This window comes from Notolabrus celidotus, chromosome 11 (genome assembly GCF_009762535.1).
Source record: "Notolabrus celidotus isolate fNotCel1 chromosome 11, fNotCel1.pri, whole genome shotgun sequence".
In the NCBI taxonomy this organism is placed as follows: Eukaryota; Metazoa; Chordata; class Actinopteri; order Labriformes; family Labridae; genus Notolabrus; species Notolabrus celidotus.
Genome location: NC_048282.1, coordinates 32,703,633 through 32,726,514, shown reverse-complemented (window position 1 = coordinate 32,726,514; position 22,882 = coordinate 32,703,633). Strand labels below are relative to the sequence as shown.

At 40.2% G+C, this 22,882-nt stretch overlaps 1 protein-coding gene across 3 annotated transcripts in view; it reads right to left on the bottom strand.

Annotated features, from left to right (window-relative positions):
* LOC117821782 (ankyrin repeat domain-containing protein SOWAHA) overlaps nt 1-21,735 on the bottom strand; it is a 31,091-nt gene extending 9,356 nt beyond the window's left edge. Inside the window, exons 1-8 of one of the 3 annotated variants that reach the window (XM_034696283.1) lie at nt 21,447-21,735; nt 14,269-14,330; nt 11,648-11,857; nt 10,874-10,963; nt 5,829-5,885; nt 5,278-5,379; nt 3,544-3,555; nt 3,324-3,326 (exon numbers count right to left, since the gene is read on the bottom strand). In XM_034696283.1, coding sequence (XP_034552174.1) covers nt 3,324-3,326; nt 3,544-3,555; nt 5,278-5,379; nt 5,829-5,885; nt 10,874-10,963; nt 11,648-11,857; nt 14,269-14,330; nt 21,447-21,579 — 669 coding nt within the window. In that variant the 5' untranslated portion in view covers nt 21,580-21,735. Of the gene's footprint in view, nt 1-781; nt 787-3,323; nt 3,327-3,542; nt 3,556-5,277; nt 5,380-5,828; nt 5,886-10,873; nt 10,964-11,647; nt 11,858-14,268; nt 14,331-21,446 lie in introns of all 3 variants that reach the window. The other 2 variants (XM_034696282.1, XM_034696284.1) reach the window with 2 other exon arrangements.
* Between the last annotated feature and the right edge of the window lie 1,147 nt (nt 21,736-22,882).

The window sequence follows — 22,882 nt, the reverse complement described above, 5'->3', positions numbered from 1 at the left end:
AGGCTGTAAAGCTAATTGTGCCAATCGTAGCACATCTAACCTGTCCAGCAGCTGGCAGCAGGAATATTTCTACTTCTACCCGCTGAAGGGAATAAGGAGAAGCGATATGTAGCTACATCTCTCTGTGCTAAGCGTCTGGCAGACAGATTGTGATAGATGCCGTCTGGCTGGAGTATCTGTCTCTTTTGTCCGCCCGCTGTCACATCCGAAGACGGATTGGCTGAAGGACTGTTTGACAGGCGGCTGGGGGGGGTCTCCCGTTGGGCCGGGGTGATGGACGAGGCTGAACAGGATGCAGCGTCTTCCCTTCCTGCGTTTCTGTTCCTGTCTACTGCGGTGAACCCCCCAAACCCTCCGTCCTCACCTGTCCAATCACTCAGGGACGTCTCTTTCCACGCCACGCGCTCCCCAGTGAGGGAAGCGGTGGCTAAAGAGGTCTCACATGGACGGGACACACAATGGCTAGTGAGCTGTGACACTTGATGTGGAGGAAGACAGAGAGGAGTGATGGGCTAATGATGTACTTACAAACTGTGTCGAGGAGGAAGTCCGTCACAACAGGAGCGCAGGAGCACAGGGACCATGAGGAGAAGAGCAGGGAGAGAAGAAGAGACTTTAGAGTTGAGCCAGATTTTTAAATGCACTTTTGAAGGGTTTGTACTGTCGCATGTGAACATGGATTACGCTAGTATGTGCATTTATACTCGTGCCCTTGGATGCAAAGAGAGGAAGCAGAGGAATTGCTACTCTTCCTGTCTCTCTTGCCACCACCTGTTGCTACAAACCTGGGGAGGTTCACATCAGACACTGCTAACGCTTCGGCTAAGATTCCAGCTAAGGCTGAGGCTGGGTTAAGGCTAACGCAATGACTGAAGTGACGGCTATATATATGCTAAGATAGCTGCTAATGCTCAGCTGTTGTTAAGGCTAAGGCTGCAGCTGTGTTAATGATTAAAGCTAGAGCTAAAGCTGCCACCCAGGCTACTGACAATTTGAGGTTACAGCTAAGATTGCGGCTAAGCTTAGCGTAAAGTCAAGCTAAAGTTACATCCAGATATGATCAAGGAAATAGCTATGGCTCTCCTGTTGTTACAGCTACGGCTAAGTTTACTGACTAGGTTGCGCTAAGGTTTTGGTCAAAGCAAGCTGAGTTTATGTCTTAAGCCATGGCTAGTGGTTTAGCCTGCAGAGAGATTGCTAAGACAACATCTGTTGCTAGACTGTTGGTACGGCTAAAACTACTGCTGTGCTTACGTCTAAGGCTACGGCTAAGACAGCAGCTCTGGTTATAGCCAAAGGTTGTGGCTCAAGCTACAGCTAAGATTTATGGCTAAGGCTATGGCTTTGGTGGCATTCAAGACCAAGACCAGGGCTATGTCTTCAGCTAAGGCTACAGCCGTCCAGGTGGCCCACTGAGGTTACAGACAAAACCTGGGTTTTTGCCAAGCGGCAACCTCCGGTCTAAAAATATGAGTCCAATGCAGAAGTGCTAAAAACTGCAGTTCATCGAGGATCCACTTGAGGCTGGCTCCGGAAGTACCGGAAACCACATACACACCAATTCAACAGCAGAAATAAACATGTTTACAGCCTGGTACAAAAGACGAGTGTAGTCTGGATCGGCTCACACTGTACGGGGGGTGAATTTTTTTCTAACGTGGCAATTTTGAAGATATTGAGATTACGAGTCTTCCAATGAGAGGCACAGCTGACTTGATTGACAGGCGGGAACACTGTAGCTGTTGGCTAGGAGGCTCAAAGCCCGCCTCTTTACGTCACAATCGCTCGACAGCAGCAATATGGCTCCCGCCAATGATTGGCCTCAAAACAGTGCTTCAGACACAGATGGGTGACGTCATGGATACTACGTCCATTATTTATACAGTCTATGGTTATAACACAGGTTACCACCAAGGATGTGGTTCAAGCTATCGCTGAAGCTACAGCTGAGATTTATGGCTAAGGCTATGGCTTTGGTGGCAATAAAGGCCAAGACCAGGGCTATGTCTTCAGCTAAGGCTACAGCTAAGACTTAAGCTGTCCAGGTTGCCCACTGAGGTCACAGCTAAAACTTTTTTTTTTTGCTAAAGCTATGGCTGAAGTTACAGCTAGGTAGAAGTCGAGTTTACAACCGAGTTTTAGAGTGTGGCTAAGGTTGAGGTTCAGTTTGAAGTTAAGGCTCTGGCTAAGGATCTGTTGCAGGTATCAGTGAATGCTTGTTAGCTTTGTTGGAGGTTAATGCTAAGGCTGAATTTTTGCAAAGGTGCATGGACTGCAGCTACTCCATACCTACGCCATAGATTCAACTCAAAGTATAAATCAGGCTTGAGGTGAGATCTGGGTGCTCTGCCCCGTCTTCACTGTAAGGACACCTCATGTTTGAACTTCAGTTTGAAGTACATATCTACAAAACCACCTGATCCCTACAAACATTTGGTCAGAACAGGAAACACTTAGTCCTCCCAGGATGAAGAGTAATCCCTTCAGTCCTGGTCAAACATGTGATTTAGAGCCCCGTATTTGGCGCACTTAGAATAACTTTACTTGAGCCACATCTGGACACCATAAGTGCAAATCAAATACCATAACTCCTGGATTTATAGACTCATAAGTTATCATGAGTCGTGACTTTTCTTGTATCTCTGGACATGATCTGTGTAAAGGCATCCACCTCTGCTGAACAGGGAAAGGCTAAGAGCTAAAGGGAACATCAAAGAGGCCTGAGGGGGACTTAGCACCTTCCCAGGGACACAACCTGCATTGTTCTACAATTAATCCCAGCCTGCTCTATTACTTTCAGATTATCTTTAAGTGGGTGAAGTCTTTGTGGGGCATTAAGACTCTCCTTAATCTCCCCCCACCATCTCCCTACACTTCAATGGCGGCCGTGCTATCTTGTCCGGGTGGGGATGGCAGAGGCTTAGGGCCGCTCTTAGAAGGTGGTCCAGCATGGCCACAGGACAGTGTGAGAACTGTGACACAGGGGAGGGACAACAAACATGAGCTCAAATCTCTTAAGCGCACAGGGAGACAAATAAAAGGATTTGGGTTGTCAGGGGGGCACAGGAGCTAAAAAGCTATCTTTCATAATCCTTTTGATAGTGGACCTTTGAAATGCACGATCTGGATGTTTTAACACAGGGTTCTCAGAACACGATTAAGGGGAAAATCTCGGCAGAATGAGCTTGTGAAAGTTACACAAGCAAAACGCAGGTCTGGGAGTGAGGAGGTTTTTTGTCCCGTGCTTTGAACCGCACAAACAGGGACGAACAATGGAGAAGCACAGAGCTGTAATATGATCAGTTTTAATGCCGAGTGTACACAAACTGCTCCTCTAACAGGTGTTATTACACAGAGAGAAGAATGAAGGATGAAACGTACCCCCTGAGACGGTCGGTCATGGTCACAGTCAGGAACCACAGTGAGTCAAAATGAGAAAATAAGAGGCTTTAGGTCAGACAAAGGCCGAGTCAGAGGGAATAAAAGTCATCAAAATATTATGATTTAACATTAACTAACATGCATTAACACTCAAATACTCACTGATGTGAAGTCCTGGTTTCATCCAGAAAAAAAAGAAGGAAAAAAAACATAAAATAATTTAATAGTGCAACACTTTCAAAACCACATGAAGCTGTTCTAACTTTTATTGAAAACCTTTTATGGAAATGGAAGGATAATTCCAGTTTATTCAAATTAGGGTCTTTTTTTAATTCTCTTTTTGTCACTCTGTTAAGTTCTGCTCACTAGCAGACACCACAGTTGATGCTGAGATCTGGAAAAGAGCAATAGCGCAGCTACAAAGTCCAACAGGGCAAGAAACTATGGAGACAAAGAGGGTTGAACATCAGTATTAATCTAGACACTTCAAAGTCTGTTTTGGGGTCCACTGATTATTGGTCTTGGACGATTATCAGGTTTGATATTTTGCATTTGTTCGATTGTCTGCATCAGCTTATTTTCCCCCACCAAGCACAGATAAAGTTAGTTGATGTAATAGTGTCTGTGTCTTTCCCACTGGGTATGCTTTCATTTTCCACGTCCTACCCACAACACGATCTGATTGGCTAGACGTCACTTGACTGTGGGACGTAACTGTAGTGGGTTAACTGTTAACTCTTGTAAATTATATTGAAACTTTCAGTTATGATTTCTTATTTTCTAAAGCCCTTTAAACAAAGTCTTGTGTTGGAGTTTTTAATATTCCAGATTCTACATTTGGATAGAGATGTTTTCTTTCTTTACTGTGAATACATATCAGCCACGAATATCATTTATCGGTATCATGAACTACTATTGATCAGTATCGGCCATGAAAAAATGCCCATGTTTGCCCAAAAGTGAAGCCTGGTGACATAGAAGAAAACAACCACAAGCAAACTTAATTTGTACATGGGCATGTTGTGTTGTTGTTTTTCTGTTAAATCTTTTTCTGTTGTTTGAATGGATGAAAAGGGAGACTGAAAACTCTTTGTTGAGCATTAACGATGGCTCATTTAAGACTTGGACAGTAACAACTATCAACAGTAGGAAGATAAAGTTGTATTGCTCTTATTTCACTTGATGGTATTATCATCTCTGCAAAACTTGTGATATTGATACTACAGGCCATCACTACTTTTTCTGTGAATGAAGCTGCACAGAACCATTTAAAGTGCTACTGCTTGAGTCCAGACTTTTATGACATGTGAAGCTATAGTACTCAAACCAAATGAAGTCCCTGGTTGCTCCTCTTGAATATAGTTCTTGTGTTGTTCAAAAGCTTCTTTGTGCCTTGAACCTGCAGCAGAATCGTCCTCAATTTAACCACAACAACTTATTGTAACCAGTTCATTTAAATTCCAAACTGAAAGTTACCGAATGTGATGTTCAAGTACATCTGGTTAAAGATGTTTTTGTACGTATGCTGCAGATAGTTTTTGAAAACAGACAGTTTTATGTGTTTAATGTTCTCACTTAGTCCACTTGAGAATAGCCACAAGCAAACATTGTTTCCCGTTCTGTCATGTGACGCTCGCCTGCACCACATTGCGTCACAGGTGAGTACTAATATTAGTTCTCCTGCTTGTGTTGTTTTTAGGTTAGTTTGAACAGTCTTTGGTTTTGTTTGTCAAAGGCTGATGGTTTTGAACACTCCTTCTCACCCCTTCAGACTTTGCAGCATGCATTTCCAGGATTTTTTGTTTTGTCTGTGAGGCCAAAAGCATCACAACAGCATCCAATTTGTAATGAAGTGGAATCATCCTTTAACAGCCCGATCAGAGGCTGGAGCTGTACCTTCTTGTTTGCCAGTGACGGGTCCTGCCTGAGCAGCTGAGAGAGGTCAGGGACCCGAGCACCGGCCGCAGAGTAGATCCACTCCTTCTCTATGGGATCCAGCTGAAACAGAGCAGGGAGGTGGAGCTCAGACGTGCACTCATACACACACACACACACACGCACTCACACACACACACCCTACTGTCCACATCCTGTTGTGGCCTCTTTTGATAATGCTGAAACTACAAACCTCTAATCCGTTTCCTACAAACGACTGAGTCACGGTCAACTGACACAATGTGGGAGACACCCATGATCACACTGCACACAGTTCGACTTCTGTTAATGGTTTAAAGGGAATTAGGGCTGATAGAAGTGACACTGGAGGCAAAGGGAGCGTGGATTTACAAAGATTAAACTCTAACAGTCACCTGTCTTTGAAAAAAAACTCTGACTTAAGTCTTTGCACGTCCTACTGTTAAACTCTCACATCCTTTTTAGTCATACAATTGAAAGTAAAACATAGAAAACAGATGAAACCACAGGAAAACCACATTAAAAGGACTTACAGCGACAGCAGCAGAGCCCATACTGCCCGTACTCTCCTCGTCCTGCTCAGACTCTGACTGAAAAACAGAAAACACACGACGGTTACTCACTGGTGGCACAAGTTTACTGTACCCTATCAGTCATTGTGCTGCAGCATCACACACATACACACACACACATCCACACCCAGCCACTTTCACACACCAGTCACACTGCTGTGATGTTTTCCAGCTGACGAGACGCGACCAAAGGGTGTCAGACAGATAGAGAGGTAATGAGGGAGCGAGACAGAGCTGCCGTTTTCACACATCAGGGGTAATGAATAACAATCCAATTAACAATTAGCCCAAAAAACAACACAGCTACAGTCAGACCGTGTGTTTTTATCACCAGCACAGTGTAGAGGGGTCAGGAGGAACACTCCTCCAGCAGTGTGTAAAAGTGTCACTGTGAGGCTGATTTATGTGAGAGGAGAGGAGGGTTTTTTGAAAAGACTTGAATGGCTCTCAGATCTCACAGACGTGATGTAAAAACACTCGGCTCTTTCATGGCTCTTGCACAAACTGTCACACGTCAGAGTGTTGAACATGTAAAATGCAGGGACTGTATTTATCCAGCTCATTCCACTTATGCAGACTTTTGGTAGAGACAATAATAACAGGCGGAGGAAAACATTGTTAGGCATGAAGGGAACGACAGAGAGCTTAACTCAGGAATTCATACATTTAAATTGTAGTTGCCTTCAGGGCTTCAGCTACTACTCTCACTATTTATCAGCCTGTTTGATATTTTGAGGATGTTTGTTTGGTCTGAAAGATGCCTTAAAATTCCTTTATTTTTTTTTGTTTTCTATTTCTAAAAACTAGAACTAAAAGTGTTTAGCATTTTATCTTCACAAATGAAACAAATTATTTTTTTCTGTAATTGAATTTAACTTCCTGGTTGTTGTGTCTCATATGACAAACTTTTGAGTGGTGCAAAAATGGCTTTTACCTTTATTCTTCTTTCTTAATCTGTCACTAACTTTGACAATAAATCCAGTACTTATTTACTCTAAATTTAAAAAGGGTAAAAAAAAAATTGCTTTTCAGAAATTTCCAGAACCCCAAAACTTTGCTAAAACTGCATATTTAATCTAATTCACAGTTTAAACCCCCAAATTGTCCACAAAAAGCAGCAAATCCTCACACTGCATAAGCTTTAGGGTTTTTAAACCAAAGCTTAAATCATGGCTCATGGCAAACCAATCATGTGATCACTGATTCAACCTTTGTATACATATCAGTCCTATAGATATATGTGTTAATGTGACATACTGTTGTTTTAGTTGTATGAATTTTGTCTTTTTAGTTTATTTGTATTGTGTCTTCTTAGATCTTCCTCCTCAGGGACCTCAGATATAAACTAGCTCCTTTAGCTAACTCTGGATCAGCAGTTGTGTTGTGCATGGTCTCTGTCAAATGAGCTTATACACTAAATTAAACTAATTAAAGAGGCTTGAACAAGAAAATGTTGAATATTTTTCTGCAAAATGTCTGAAATAACAGTTTATGGATAATCAGAATAGTTGCCAATAACTGTCCTCACACTCAACCCATCTAAACACTCATTATTGCAGCTCTTTAGTTGAGTAGATGCAGAATTAAATAACACTGTTCTCAAACAACTAAGACTAATCTGAGAGGGGTTTTATGAGATACTTTCCAAACGTATGATTATTACCCCTTTCTTAGGGTAACGCTTGGAGAACTGACATTGAAGCTAGGCCATCAACTTGAAGTCCGATATAATTTAGCTCATTTTAAGAAGGTGGGACCAAAACACTCAAGTGTAAGCTATATATGTGCTTTTCTCAGCCATCAGGGAGCTACTCTGTTTGGCACAGTTTCACAAACACAACATTTACTCTACCAGTCAAAAGTTTGGACACACCTTCTCATTCAATTCTCATACAAACCCTTGAATGAGAAGGTGTTTCCAAACTTTTGACTGGTAGTGTACATGTTGTTCTTCTGTCTGAACAACACGTTCATACAGCTCCACTTACAACAACAAATAAACTAGCCCTTTAAGGCAGACAGGGTCAGGTGACTACTAGTAGAATTGAGTACCTGACTGTTGTGGGTTTCAAGCTGACATGTTGATGCATCACATGGATTGTTATCTTTGTTTTAGGGTTTTAGCATGAGATAGTATTTGGAAATGAGAAGATCCTACTACCAGGGCAGAATGTCATTAGTTTTGCAGATATTCAGATAACCTGTTAGTAGGATAAGTGTTGGATAAATTGAAATGACTTAATGATTAAGAATGGAGAGTTGAGGGCAGATAATTCAATTACTAAAATGTATAAATGTCAACATCAGAGTGAGGGATGTTTAGGGAGAGTAAGTGGATCATCAAAGTTAGTCTGATTCATTCTCATGTGGTCATGATTATTTTCATTAAACTTAAAACTACTTAATCCAATCCTTGTTTAAAATATTTCACTCTAAATTAAAGTGGCTGCCTCACAATCAAATGCTCCTGCAGCCAAAATTACAGAACACACATGCAATATTCTCACCTTGTTTTGTCCTCAGCATTAAACTGAAGATTTTACCTGAATTTGCAAACACTATATTAGATCCACAAGGTGTCAAAACGTGCATACAAACGCTCCTACTTTCTTTACCTGCAAAAATAAGTATTAAACCCATATATTTATTCAAATAAGGCCAAGATATGTACTAAACCAGACTGTGCTCCTGTGCAAAAAATAATGTAAATAATTTACTTTCTTGAGGACAAACTATCCAACTGAAACAAGTTCTAAAACTGCCCTACATAGATATTTTTATTATGATTTTTTTAATTATATGCACAAAGTATTGGCGCTATGTGTTGAGCTGTAATGTGAATGCTGGAGTTAAATATTTCAAACTAAGATAAAACATAAGAAATCCTTGCTCTTTAAATGTAGCACCTTGAGGATCAAGAATTAATTGATGTGAGAATCATCGTGCATTAGAGAGGTGTTTAAAATCTGTCATATTTCCTTTAAAGCATTGAGACAGTGATTTTAAAGCTCCCAGCCTCAGGTGCTGTAAAGCTGACCTGAAGCATCCAGGTATCCTCTGTAAGTTGAAACAATAGTGATCACTGAGTGTCCTACATACAGAGTTCAATGGTGTGACTAATACCTTAAGCAAACACACTTAATCTGATTGCAGTGCTTTATTAACACACTCCAACATATTTCATGTGTCCATTGTGTGAGCCGTCAGGCGGCGCAGCATATCTGAATCTCAATCTCTTTAATGGGCACAGATGATTATTATCTTTCTAATGAGGTCCAACATGTTGCTGCTTAACATCTGAACAGAGAGCTTCATTTAAATGCAGATTCTCCCTCCCCTGCTCCCCTGTCAGGTTCTCCTCCCACTCAAACTCTCTTCACTGCAGGTCTCAAATCCAGGTAATTATCTTAGCACCACCTGGTGGGTGAAGGAGGAACCACGGGACTGTAAGCACTGACCTGAGAGGCCGTTTCTCTTTCCTCCTAGAGCTAATGTGTGGTTGTAAACTGTTAAGACTATTTGTATTGTGAAATCAGTTTGTCTCCTTCATGTAAGCATGCACAGTGAAGTGTCTGTCTTTACTCCTCTGCAGAAGGGGAAGTGATTGATTTAGGGAACTTGAAATCTAAAATGAAATGTGTCAGAGACTAGTTTGAGCTTGTGACCAGACAACTAGATAACTACTTCTAGTTTAAAAGTTAAAATATCATGGTCAAAATGTTACAATAATGTTATAAAACAGTAATATAACATAATAATTGCTAAGTGTAAGGACGTTTATGGCATTTGTAGCATTTTTTTTTCAGACTAAAAGAACAAAACCACATTTAAACCACAAGATTTCTATCTGAAGCCTTATTTTCCCAACATAATGTCTAATTTAATAACTTATTCCAAACTGTGTGAGTAGACAGACTTGACAGGGGTTTAACTACATTGTTCATATTTTTTTGAATTATAATCAAAAATTTAAATTTAAATTTTATTGTATTTTATACAATTTTTATTGTTTTTTTCTTACGTTTTAAGTACATTTTAATCATCATTTTAGATTACATAAATACATACATTCATAAGCTCAACTTCCAAATGCTTCCAAAATGTTTACAGCCTTCCAGATCTTGAATGGAAAATGTTGCTTTAGTACAATATACATTTATATATATATATATTTTTTTTATAGTTTTATATTATTTTATTTCTGTAGATACCCTTGCATCTCTGTTATCAAGCTCTGCTGGTCCAAAGCTCTTATGCAAGTATTCTGATAAATAAAAGTTGTATTATCTAATAATAATCCCTCCTAATTTAAATAAATAATAAGACCCAACACTGTTAAGTTAGATAAGTACAGAGAGAGATTTAATGTTTGAAGTGTTTGTTGTATGTTTTTGTTGATTGTTACTGTTCTGGTTTTTGTTTTTAACTCTGTAAAGCAATTTGAATTGCTCTATGTATGAATGGTGCTTTATAAATAAACTTGCCTTGCCTTGCCTATTGGGTTTTGAAATAACCTTCCAACAAGGTAAAAGTGATGCACTAATTTTCATGCATGCAACATGGGTCAGCTCATGTGAGTTAGATGTTTGCTACTTCAGAATTTATTGGGTTGAGATGGATCAATCAACACTTTATTGATCCAGAAGAAAATGAAGTGTTTAAAGAAACAGAGCATGGAAGATCTGTTAGATCACACAGACTAAATGAGGCCTATGCTATGCTCTGCTTTAATATGTATGGAGATGGTGCAAATTTAAACCTGGTGGACGAAGTTTGTGCAAACAAAAGTTGCAAGTGGTCTCTGTTTTCCATCGTGCAATGGACGCTTTTAGTCTGAGGAAATTACTCATCACTGTCAGGCTAATAGTGTTTCTGTATCCACTGTAATGCATCCACTCTTTTTCATTGAAGAGGTTTGAAAATGTTGCTGTTCCATATGCACAAACACAACATGTCACTACTCGTCTGACATTCAAGCACTTTCTCTCAATCAGCTTTATCTTCACCTTTGACCCCGAGTCCTTATCCAGCTCATCGTCCCCGTTGCTGTGCTCCGAGGGTTCCTGGATTTGGATGTCAGGAGGCGTGTTCTGGTCCTGCAGGAGCACAAACATGACGTGTTAGAAACTCAGACTTTCTGTGATCCGAGTGTGTGATCTGAGTGTTCACAGGCTAAACATTCAGCTGTGTCAAGTGCCAGCTGAGGCTGACACACACACACACTCCCTTCATCATCAGGGCGTGGACACATCGTGTTTGCTATAGAGCCTGTTTGAATCAATTTTTGAGGATATTCAAATAGCTGCATAAAACATATTAATCTCTCAAATCTGTGATGAAGTGCTCAAGTTTACAGCAGCAACAATATGTAGAAGTACTTCAAGAGGATTAGAGTGCTTTAAAGCAGCACATAGTGTTTATTGTCACAACAGTAAAGTGCTTCTGTACATTAAACAGCTTTAATCTTCATGTAAAGACATAAGCCATCTGACCTTCTCTTTTTATCATCATGGCTAACTTAGCGCTGCAGTATTCCTCTGTGTTAATGTGCAGTCAACATCACATGTTGACACATAGTCGAGGAGCACAGGGACAAAGATAGCCTTGTTTAGAGATAAACGCCTCATTCACATGAAGAGTAAACATGGTGTGCTGCAGTGATAGCACATTCAGGGAGTAGTAGTTTAGCACCCAGAGATTGTTGCTGAATCATCGCCAACTCTCCCACACGGTTTAGTTTGTTTTCACACGGAGGAGAGAGAGCTGATGTTTGAATTTACCTCTGCCTCTCCGCACAGCATCGGCTCATCCTGCGCTTCCTTCAGGTGGAGAGTAGAAGTCAAAGCATCCGTAGAGTCCCATGCCACAGTGGCGGTAGTCCTTGCCGGGCTCGAACGTCCCTGTTTGTCCCCGTTGGGTCCCGAATTTTTGACATCCCGGTCGTGCAGCATTTGTCTGTATTTCTTCTTCAGGACGAGATACTTCTCACCCTGCGGCAAACACAGTCAATCAGCACAATATGCCCTTTGATAAGAGGGGAGCATCCACTGTAAACACCACAGTCATGTGGTTAGACTGTCGGCCTCACAATAACGTGTGTGTTTTCATGTGTCAATCCATTAATGTGGATTTTATTTTATCTGTAAGGCTGTCATTGTAAGCCTGAAATATGGGTTCTTACTTTCATTCAGCAGGGATGGGAGTAGTTTGATCATACACTGTTTAAAACATGGACGGTGGGGGTGCATATACAGAGGCTAAAGCCCTCGTCACAGAGCTTGCAGGCTCGATTCCAGCTTCACCCCACATGTCCCGTCTCTCTTCAACTGTCTTGTCCATTAAAGGCAAAAATGCCCAAAAATATAACTTTAAAAAAACAAAAAAACAACGTGGACAGAACTGAGAGCCATTGCAGGCAAAGCCAAAACGTTTAGAGCTCCCTCTAGTGGCTGCCGGCAGAATAGGCCTTACATCCTGCCTCCTGCATGTGAACAAATGGATCATGGGCCAATCTAAAAAATTTGAATCACACCAATTAAATGTTTCTCAAACACTGTTTCTGTCTTGATAGTTAGTTATTTTCATGCTAATTTATGTGCAAGTGTTCATTTGTCTGAGAAGTTTAGAGTTAATTAGTTATCATATTTTAAAAAGAGGACTGATTGACAGCTGTGTTGATAAATCCAGGCTCCTGCACTCCTCACATCAGCAGTGTCTGCTTCAAACCAACACAAGAACCTGCTTTGCTGTGGACTGTGCCGACCTTAGAGATATTTGACATTTTATCGCTAAGCTAAATGTGTTGTTGTTAGTGGAAGGGGTGTGTCGTCAGTCCCATAGCTCTACTAGCATGTCTTGGCCCCTCCATCGCAATATGTCAGCACCCATCGAGGTGATATTTTGGTTTCACTGCTCACAATGGAAGGAAAGGGAGGTGAGGTTTATGAGTTTGATACTAAAGGTTGGTTTCATAATAAATTGCTGGATGGAGAACATTTCTGTCCTGTCCTTATTTAGTAGTTTATTAAGTGTGCCTCTGTGTGTGTGATTTTGTGAAATCATCATGCCAGTTGTGGTCATTCTAAGCCCTCAGTGCACGGACACACTGAGCTGTTCATAGACTGCTTTTTATGATGAGGGGGAATGACTTGATGTGGTTTAAGGAATGCATCAGATTTAACTTTTTTTTTTTTTTTTTTTTAGGAAAACATAACAGATTGTTTTCTTCATGAAGAAGACCCTTCTGTATCTCACATCTCTGTGCCTTTAAATCCATTTACTCCACATCACAAGTCGAGTTAGTCACGGTCTTCAGCTGAAGACTTCTGAGCTGCAGAGGAACAAAATGTCAAAATCTGCACTAGTTTTTTTAGCTTTTTTGATGTTATATTTTTGGGACATTTTCCCCTTTATTTATTTATTTTTTAAGTTATATTTTGGGTTTTTTTGCCTTTATTGATAGGACAGCTGAAGAGAGAAATGTGGGGAGTAGAGAGTGGGGGAAGACCTGCAAATGCAAATGCTTGTGGCCGGGAGTTGAACCAGCGACCTCTGCGACGAGGACTACAACCTCTGTATATAGGGCGGGCTTAGACTGCTAGGCCACCTGCGCCCTAAAATCTTCACTAGTTTAAACTTAGAATGAATTATACTATAGTATATTATGTGCATAATGTAAAATTTGAAGATTATTAATTTACAGCTTGCCTATATGAGTTTTTCTCTATGTATATGTGTCCTTGTTTGAAACCTCCCATTAAAAATGATGTTTACCTCAACTCTGCTGCTACACTGAGGACATATTTTGACTTTTTGGAACTATTTATATTTGTTTCATGATGAGCTTAGCTTAGCATTAGGGCTATGACCACTACAGATGTCCACATTTAGACAGCTAAGTGAGACACTCACACAGTGAGTGGTCTGCTGAGCAACATGCATTGTGAGAATAACTGTGGTCCACCAAAATAATCCACAGGTTATTTCTAACAGACTGAACAACAAGTTGTGTCATCTCTTAGCCTTACAATAAGCACATTTAATCAAAATGTCAAACTGTTACTTAGAACTGTACTTTAAAGAATGAATATATCCACAATAAGTAAAGTTTGGAGTGATTAAACCTCAATGCAACATTTGTCCAGTGTGTGTAAATACTTCTCTAGGAAACTTGAGTTTGCAGTTTCAGTGTCTTTGGGGAAAACCCAGTGAGTACTAACAGTTGTGTAAAAAAAAATGACGTCAACATACTGGACAACTCCTCGTTCAGTCATGACAGTTCTGTTGCATAACTCTGATACTTGAGTGTATTTATGCCTCAGTGTAGAAATATGAGCACAGAGAAAAAGAGAGCCGAGCTTTTTTCTCCAGAAAAGGTAAAAATATTTCAAAGTTCACTTACGTTCTCTGACTTCACCACAGCGATCCGGTCAATGACGAGCTTGAATTCTTCTCTGTATTTAGCTGTGGGGGAGAAATATGTGTAATGTGAAAACCAAATATTGTTTCTAATAGAGTGCAGCAGGAATGAGTCCAAAACCCAGAAAAAAAGAGCCTCTGGTTCCCTCATCTTAAGGTCAACTGGTTTCTGAACGGGTTTTTGTTAAGAGGCCTGATATAAGATCTTAATAGTTTGTTGTATGATATAAAACAGATCAGTCTAAAACCCTGTTTGGGAATTTTGGTCTTTTGCTTGTTAGAGGCCGTTTCTGACAAGTGGCTGTTAGAGGTCACAGAGGCTGTAGTGGACATTGAACGTTAAAGCTGAACACAGACAAGTTTGACACTAAGTGTTGGTGAAATTAAAGTTCTTTCATTATTCTCCACTATCCCTCTTCCCAACCCAAACTCGGTCTCAGCAGATGTGTGTCTAACATGAGTCTGGTTCTGCTCGAGGTTTCTGCCTGTTTCAAACCTTTACAGACATCTGCCTTGTTTTTAAAGTTTTAAATGGGCTTGCCCCTCCATCATTGATCCAATTTATCAAAAAAACACACACTATGATAAATACTAGAGTACAAACAAGAGGAGACTGAGACATCAAAACAAATTCAGCCAGATGGTCATGTCTGTCAGAGGCACACAGTCCTGGAACAAACTACCAGCTCACATTAGGGAGCTTGAGAACTACTCTACCTTTAAACACTTAAACATTGGTTAAAAACAAACCAGTCATGTGCACATGAATAATCTGTTTCCTCATTTGATGCCCGTTCACCTTCCATCCTGTTTTTATAAAGTCACAAACATTTTGTATGTAACATTTGTTTGTAAGGCAGTTTGTGTAGTGTCCTGTTAACTGTCTTGTGACATCCTGTAATTTTAAACCTTGTAGTGTTATGTTTTATGCAAGTACCTGCCTTAGGACTACGGATGAAATGTAGCTATTGTGCTAATTCCGGCATATTTCCATTGAGGCAAACTGTTGAAATGTTGATTAATGTGCATCGTCCTAATCAAATAAACTCAAATTAATTAAAGGAAGTTTGTCCTTGCAGCTGTAACTTCCTAAATGCTGCAAAGTGCTCTGCTCATGGTGGATTGAGAGTAGAGGTGTGAAAAAATATCGATTCAGCAATATATCGCCATACTTTGACCTCCGATATAATATAGATATTTCAACTCTTAACATCGATTTTTTTTGTAAAAATAAAAATTCATATTTTAGCCAAGTTGGAACTAAAATACAACTTCATTATTTCAAAAACAATAAAGTGGAAAAGTTGTTTTCAATCAATTCGTTTTGACTTAATTTGTCCTTTCAATTTTGAGTAATATTGTGTGATTTACATTTACACCATCTCTATTTTTTTCTTAGTTAACTGTGTGGAATATTGGATATGTCACAATATTGTGATATCGTGATATATCATGATACCATCGCATCGTGACCCAAATATCGTGATGCGTATCGTATCGTGAGGTTCTTGACAATACTCACCCCTAATTAAGATGAGATCAGACTGAGTCCTGTCTGTAAGACGGGACTGGATCTGATCCTGTCTTGATGTTGGGTCTTTGTTAATAACAGAACATAGAGTACGGTCTAGACCTGCTCTGTTTGGAAAAGCGTCTTGAGATAATGTTTGTTGGGATTTGGGGCTATACAAATAAAGACTGATTGATTGATTGACATATATTAGCTCTTTCTTTTGGTGTTTGTATTTATGCATCAAGAATCATACAGGTAGTGTTCATATGGGAAGATGTGGTGGAACAACATTATTGTAAATGGTCTCTAATGAAGGCAACATAAGTCATTTCACCAACCCACATCTGCTTTTGTATGAAGGTAAATGTGAAAGTGTGTTTGCATGTTCGTGTATCTGTTTACTCGCTGTGTGGTTTGTGAGCTTCAGTCTGCAGGATTAGCTGCATGTATGTTTCATCTGAAGTAAGAGCACTGCTATTTGATCCATTACACTTCCGGCTGACCAAGCAAAAACACACTGCACAGAATGAGCTGAGTATCTTCAATAACAAGGAGGAGAAATGTGAAAACAAGCTGAAAGAGAGGGAAGAGGTTTCCCTGCAGCACAGATCCAAACACATTACAGTACGTCCCCCAAAGGCAAAAAACCCTGAGTCACTAAAGACCTCCAGTAAATCTTTCCTGTGGGAACCAAACAAACCGCAGCTGACGAGCTGCCGGACCTCATCTGATAAAGCTATCTGTCTTTATTTACATGATAAGCAGATGTTCGGACGTGTGCAGACAGTGAGATTAAGAGTTTGCTCTGGTTTATCAAGCAGACACGCAAGAATGTTTTCCAAGCGTAGGTATTCCATTCATGCGTTTAGGTGTAAACTGGAATGCAGCTCAGGACAATTGAAGTGTTTCCTTTTTCCTGATGTTGACGGAAAGAACATTTGTAGTGAGATAGTTGCACGGCTCACGGTCGCAACAACAGGAAACCCAAAGGAAGCAGCTCCTTACATCTGTTTCAACAACAGAATTCCTTTGCAGCAGTAACACAGTATACAGGTTAGTTATTTATTAGCCAGAGGTCTGCACAAACAAGTAACACATGCACATTCAGGGCCCCCCCCCCCCTTTTCCAACGCAGCCACACTCCCCACTGTGCCCCAGTTTTCAGGCCTGATGAAAAAGCATTAAAGGTCTACATCCAGTCATGCATGTGTGCTTGATTATGATTAAAATACTATCATCACAATTACCACTTGGAAATCTGCAACCACATGTTCGGACAGACTTTAAATGTGTGGGAAGCACTTTTTCTAATTGGACAGCCATGTCAGATGGCAGAGTATCAAGGCAGCTCTCTAAACCTCTGTCAACAACTGCACTGCTGACATAGCATCTGGACCGTACATGCTGGCAACTGCAGGACAAGGTCACTTTGGATAATCATTCAGGGAGGTTCAAATATGTTTGCGTTTCAGACGGTGCTAAAGGTAAAGGCGTTTTCTTTGGTGGAAAGAGAGTTTGAGAGTTTGCAACTTAATCAGAGACATGAGAGAGACATCTTTTGGTTTTGATAGGACATACACTACCAGTCAAAAGTTTGGACACACCTTCTCATTCAATGATTTTTATTTAATTTAATTATTTTCAGCATTGTAGATTAATACTGAAGACATCAAAACTATGAAATAATCTGGTTCTGCCATAATTACAACAGTAGTCAAATAGAACTATCCATTGTGTACTAACCCTACCTCTGAACAACACAACTGATGGTCTCAAACACATTAAGTAGGCAAGTCATTCTACAAATGAACTCTTGACAAGGCTCATGTTAATTAGAAACCATTCCAGGAGACCACTTCATGAAGCAGACTGAGAGAATACCAAGAGTGTGCAAAGCTGTCATGAAGGAAAAAAAGGGGCTACTTTACAGAATCTAAAATATAAAACATATTCTGGTTTGTTTAACACTTTTCTGTAAATTAAATAATTCCATATATGTTCTTTCATAGTTTTTCAATCTACAGTGTTTCAAATAATTAAAATAAATAGAAACCCTTGAATGTGAAGGTGTTTCCAAACTTTTGACTCGTAGTGTATATCAAGGGGTCTTGAAAAATGCATTAATATACTCATTAAAATGGGGATTAATGTTAAGTTTGAACCATAATGAAAGAAATACTCTGTTTCAAGAAAATATACTGTTTTCAAAATCTTACAGGAAGTAAAACTAATTAATAATGTACCTAAAATAAGCAAGAAAACTAATCAGTGGGGCAAACTGTCTAATTCAAAGTTTGGCATGTGTTATATTTACTATTTTAAATGAACTCAGATACATTTAGAGGAGTGAAAACTATGATGTTACCCTCTTGACTGGTAGTGTATATCTAGCAAAAAATGAATGCAGACAAGATACAGAAGCCTTGTGATTAATCCTGTCCTTCCCTAACTTTGCACATTTTGAAGAAAATCATTAAAAAGCTGTGAGATGGGGCGCCGTTGGCCAAGTGGTCTAAGCATGCACCCTTTATACAGAGGCTATAGCCCTCATCGCAGAGGTTGCAGGTTCAATTCCAGCCTCGACCACTCACTGCATGTCTTCCCCCACTCTCTACTCCCTACATTTCCTGTCTCTCTTCAGCTGTCCTATCAATTAAAGGCGAAAATACCCAAAAATATAACAAAGCTGGGAAATGCAATACTGCTCTGCTAAATTGCTGCCCCAGCATTGGCTTAGCTGATATTTTCTCAGTCTAATGATTAATTTCTTCAGCTGGTCAATACTACATCAGATAACAGTGAGTTATGTCCATCACTGTTCACCTTGACCACTCTCTGACTTAATGAATGTCTTATCTTCTTCAAGGAACAGCACATAACCCCCAGAACATACAATTCACTATAATGTAAAGCCAAGAAAAACAACCCATTCTAACATTTGAGAACCTGTTACCATCACAGTTTATCTCTAGAGGCCAAATATGAGAGGAATTTTAGTGTAAGCAATGATTCAGAGCAGGATTGCATAAGCATCTGAAGAGTAAGTGGGTGGAGAGGAACAGCAGAGAGCATGACAGTGTAACATCCTCACAAGAGATACAGCTCTACTACCATTCTACTATTATTTAGAGCTGCAGAGATTAATCAAATGACTGTTTGGTTGTCAACTTGAAGTGTTTTGCTGCTTAGTTTAAGCTGCTTTTATGGAATAGCTTGCCACACTTTGTTTATTAGAAGATTTCTAGGACTCTTTCAACCTCTGTGCCAGCACTGGTTGTGTACAAAACAAGATATTAGCCATCATTTCCTCTGGCGTCCTAATAAGGGTGGGTAGCTCAATGCTGGTTGTCCTGTCTCACTGTTGGGTTCAAGATCAAAAGCTCTATAAACAATGTTTATCCAAAATACTGTCCCTGCTTCAAGACCAATAAAGATTAAAAAAAGACAGATTTGATAAGCTCAAATATATTCACAATATTCTAACATTTCCAGATTTTCTAGCTGCAGAAAATTATATTTCCCATTTGAACAAGATATTTGATCTCCCATTTGACAATTTAAGACACTAATGTTAGCATTCACTTACTAGCTACTATTGCCATTAGCTCTGGATGCTTCGTGTCAAAGTGTTATAACTGATGATGTATAAATACTGGACGTAGTATCCATGACATCACCCATCTGTTTCTGAAGCGCTGTTCTGAAGCCAATCGTTGGCGGGAGCCATATTGGAAATGTTGAACTCAACCAAACTGCTGTCACGCTAGTATGAGGTAGAGAGGTGGGGTTTGAGACTCCTAGCCAACAGCTACAGTGTTCCCAGCTGTTAATCAAGTCAGCTGTGCGTCTCATAATGGAAAACTCTTAATCTATGTATTTTCTAAATTCCCGCATTATGAAAAAATTCACCCCCCGTATAGTGTGTGCCGATTGAGAAATGAGCTATTGAGACTACCCTTGATTTTGTACCAGGCTGTAAACATGTTTATTTCTGCTGTAAATATCGGCTTTTTTGAATGGGTGTGTATGAGGCTTCCGGAACCAGCCTCAAGTGGACACTCGAGGAACCGCAGTTTTTAACACTTCCGCATTGGCTTCAATTCTCGTGGCCCGGAGGCTGGCTGTGGAAACACCGGAAACCACAAACACAGCTATTGAAAAAAGACTATCGTTGCAGCATTAATAAACATGTTTACAGCCTGGTATAAAAAACGATTTTGGTCTAAGTAGCTCATTTCTCTCTCGGCACACACTGTACTTTTTTTTTGTAACGCATCAGCTCAGAAAATGTTAAGATTATGAGTTTTGGCCATTTAAGGACATGACTGACAGGCGGGAACACTGTAGCTGTTAGCAGAAAGGCTAAAGGCCCGCTTCTTTATCTCACACTAGCTCGACAGCAGTTAGGTTGAGTTCGGCATTTCCAATATGGCTCTCGCTGACGATTGGCTTCAAAACAGATGGGTGACATCACGGATACTACGTCCATTATTCATACAGTCTATGGTTATAACATATGTGTCCTTGACAGTAATGCTAGCTAGATGTTGTCTGGTGCTTAATGGGCAGTAATACATATTTTGTTACTTGAAATAATGTCCCATGAATTTTCCCCACACGTTTTGGGAAACAGTCAACCAGTTAGCTTAAAGCTAGGGTTGGTAGTCACGGAAAACTAGCATGAATTTGAATGTAGCATTTCCTCAAGACTCCGTCTAGCCCCTCCCCCCCTCCCCTCGGAGCTCCTCCAAAACGACGTCCCCGCTCACATGCACGAGCGCCACTGATTCACGACCAAGAAATGACCAAAACATTCTCATAGTGAAAGTTAGAAACACAAACAAACATGAAATGTACGCTCTGCAGGAGGCGGGCAGAACGGCAGGATGGGATTTGATTGGTTTCATCATTTGGCTCCTGATGGCAGGGATTGGTTGGTGTTTTCCCAGGTTTACTCCGGCTGTAGATAGCTGATTTTTGTCACTCTTTTTAAAGAACACATTATGTATTGATTGGCATCGGGACATAAAGATCATTTTAACCAGCATAACAAAAAGTGTATCTAAATCTGATTACCAACCCCAGCTTTGGGCCACCCTGTGAATTACATCTAATGGATTAATAAAAAAGGAAGAAGTGTGATTAATCAGGACTGGAGTTATATGTATAAAAATGAATTATTATTATTACTCCTGTGGCTGGATGAGGACCTCAGGGCCCCTTCATGTGACCCTGCATGGTGACAGACTTTAGTGATGTGTTGTGTTCACGTCCCCTCCTGCTCTGTTACCAGGCAGCTCAGTGCCTGCAGGAGGAAATGACACAATTCCTGCTGGGACTGAAGCTCTGCAGCTCTGTGGAGGGGCTTTTAATGCAAACCAGATGTCTGCCTCACAACAGGGAACAATGAGAGGACATTAAAGCGGGTTGTTATAACAAACTGGGGAATGTTAAGCGTTTAGATAAACGTGAATCATTTCATAAACAAACCCAGAAATAAGGAAAGTGTCAGGGAAACACGAGGTCAGTTTACATTCATCCCTCTGGACCGAGCTGGGGCTGATTCAGCGCGCTCACTTCACATTTCCTCCTTTGATTAAAGCGAATATTTCTAATCTGACTCCACGGTATAACGACTCTCTACTTACCACGTAACTGCAAGTCACTGTGGCCAATAAAGGGCTTAAACCTCTTCAGGATATCTGCATTTTTCACTCTGCCTGAATTTCCTCCGGTGGAGTAGAAATAATCCAGCAGCGCGTCTTCACTCACATCACTCATCTCAGCTAACGGGTCTGAATCGATCAGGATTGATTTCAAAAAGATGTGTTCAATCCCCTGATTGTGTCTCACTCAGCCATACTGCAGTCCTCTTGGCTAATTTGTTATAGTACATGTCTAAAAAACTTCACTCCACCCAGAGCAGAGGAGCTGACCACTCTGCGCCTCCTCCTGTTAACCCTTTAAAGACACCTCAGCATCTTATTCCTCTCACTGCTGACTCTGCAGCAGGATGGAGCTTAGACCTGCTCTAAGCTTGTTTTTTTTTCATGGATGTTTCTCTTACTGTGCACAGTAATGCACAAGGCCATCCTGAAGCCTAATCGTTATTGAAAGTGTCTGTAAACGCTGCATATTAAGGCAAGGCAAGGCAAGGCAGCTTTATTAGTTTATTTGTATAGCGCATTTCATACAGGAGGGCAACTCAATGTGCTTTACATTAAAACATTAAAAGCATTGGAGACATTCAGACAGGCATAAAAGAACACAATTAGAATGACAAATATAATAAAACAGAAAAGAAAAGAAAAGGAAAATTTGAAATATATTAAAAATTGAATTTAAAGTGAGTTAAAATGAGCTAAGATAGGAAGGCAGTGGTAAATAAGAAAGTCTTAGTCTTTGATTTAAAAGAGGTGAGAGTTGGAGCAGACCTGCAGCTTTCAGGGAGTTTGTTCCAGATATGTGGTGCATAATGACTAAACGCTGCTTCACCATGTTTCGTTCTGACTCAAGGGACTAAAAGCTAACTAGTACCTGATGACCTCAGAGGTTGAGGTGGTTCATAAAGTAGTAGCAGATCAGCAATGTATTTTGGGCCTAAACCATTCAGTGCTTTATTAACCATCAGCAGGATTTTAAAGTCTATTCTCTGACAGACAGGAAGCCAGTGTAGAGATCTTAGAACTGGAGTGATGTGGTCTACTTTTTTGGTCCTTGTTAGGACTCGAGCAGCAGCATTCTGTATGAGCTGCAGCCGTCTGATGGACTTTTTAGGGAGACCTGTAAAGAACCTGTTACAGTAGTATTAACAAAATACTCCAGAAAAATCTAGTTCCCATTTGCAGAAATACGTAAAAGTCATGCATTTCTTATCCTACTCATGTAAAGTTGCACACTTTCAGCTTTAGAGTATGCCAGGAAGTAAAATGCCTATCATGCAAAATGAGGCAATCATTACAACACTGTTATAAATGCATTAATGCAGATCATTTTTAATATTAAAGTAGCACAGATTTAAGCAAGGCTACTTCATACCATCATCAAGTTTTAATATAATGGCAAGCTTCAAATATGTGTCAAA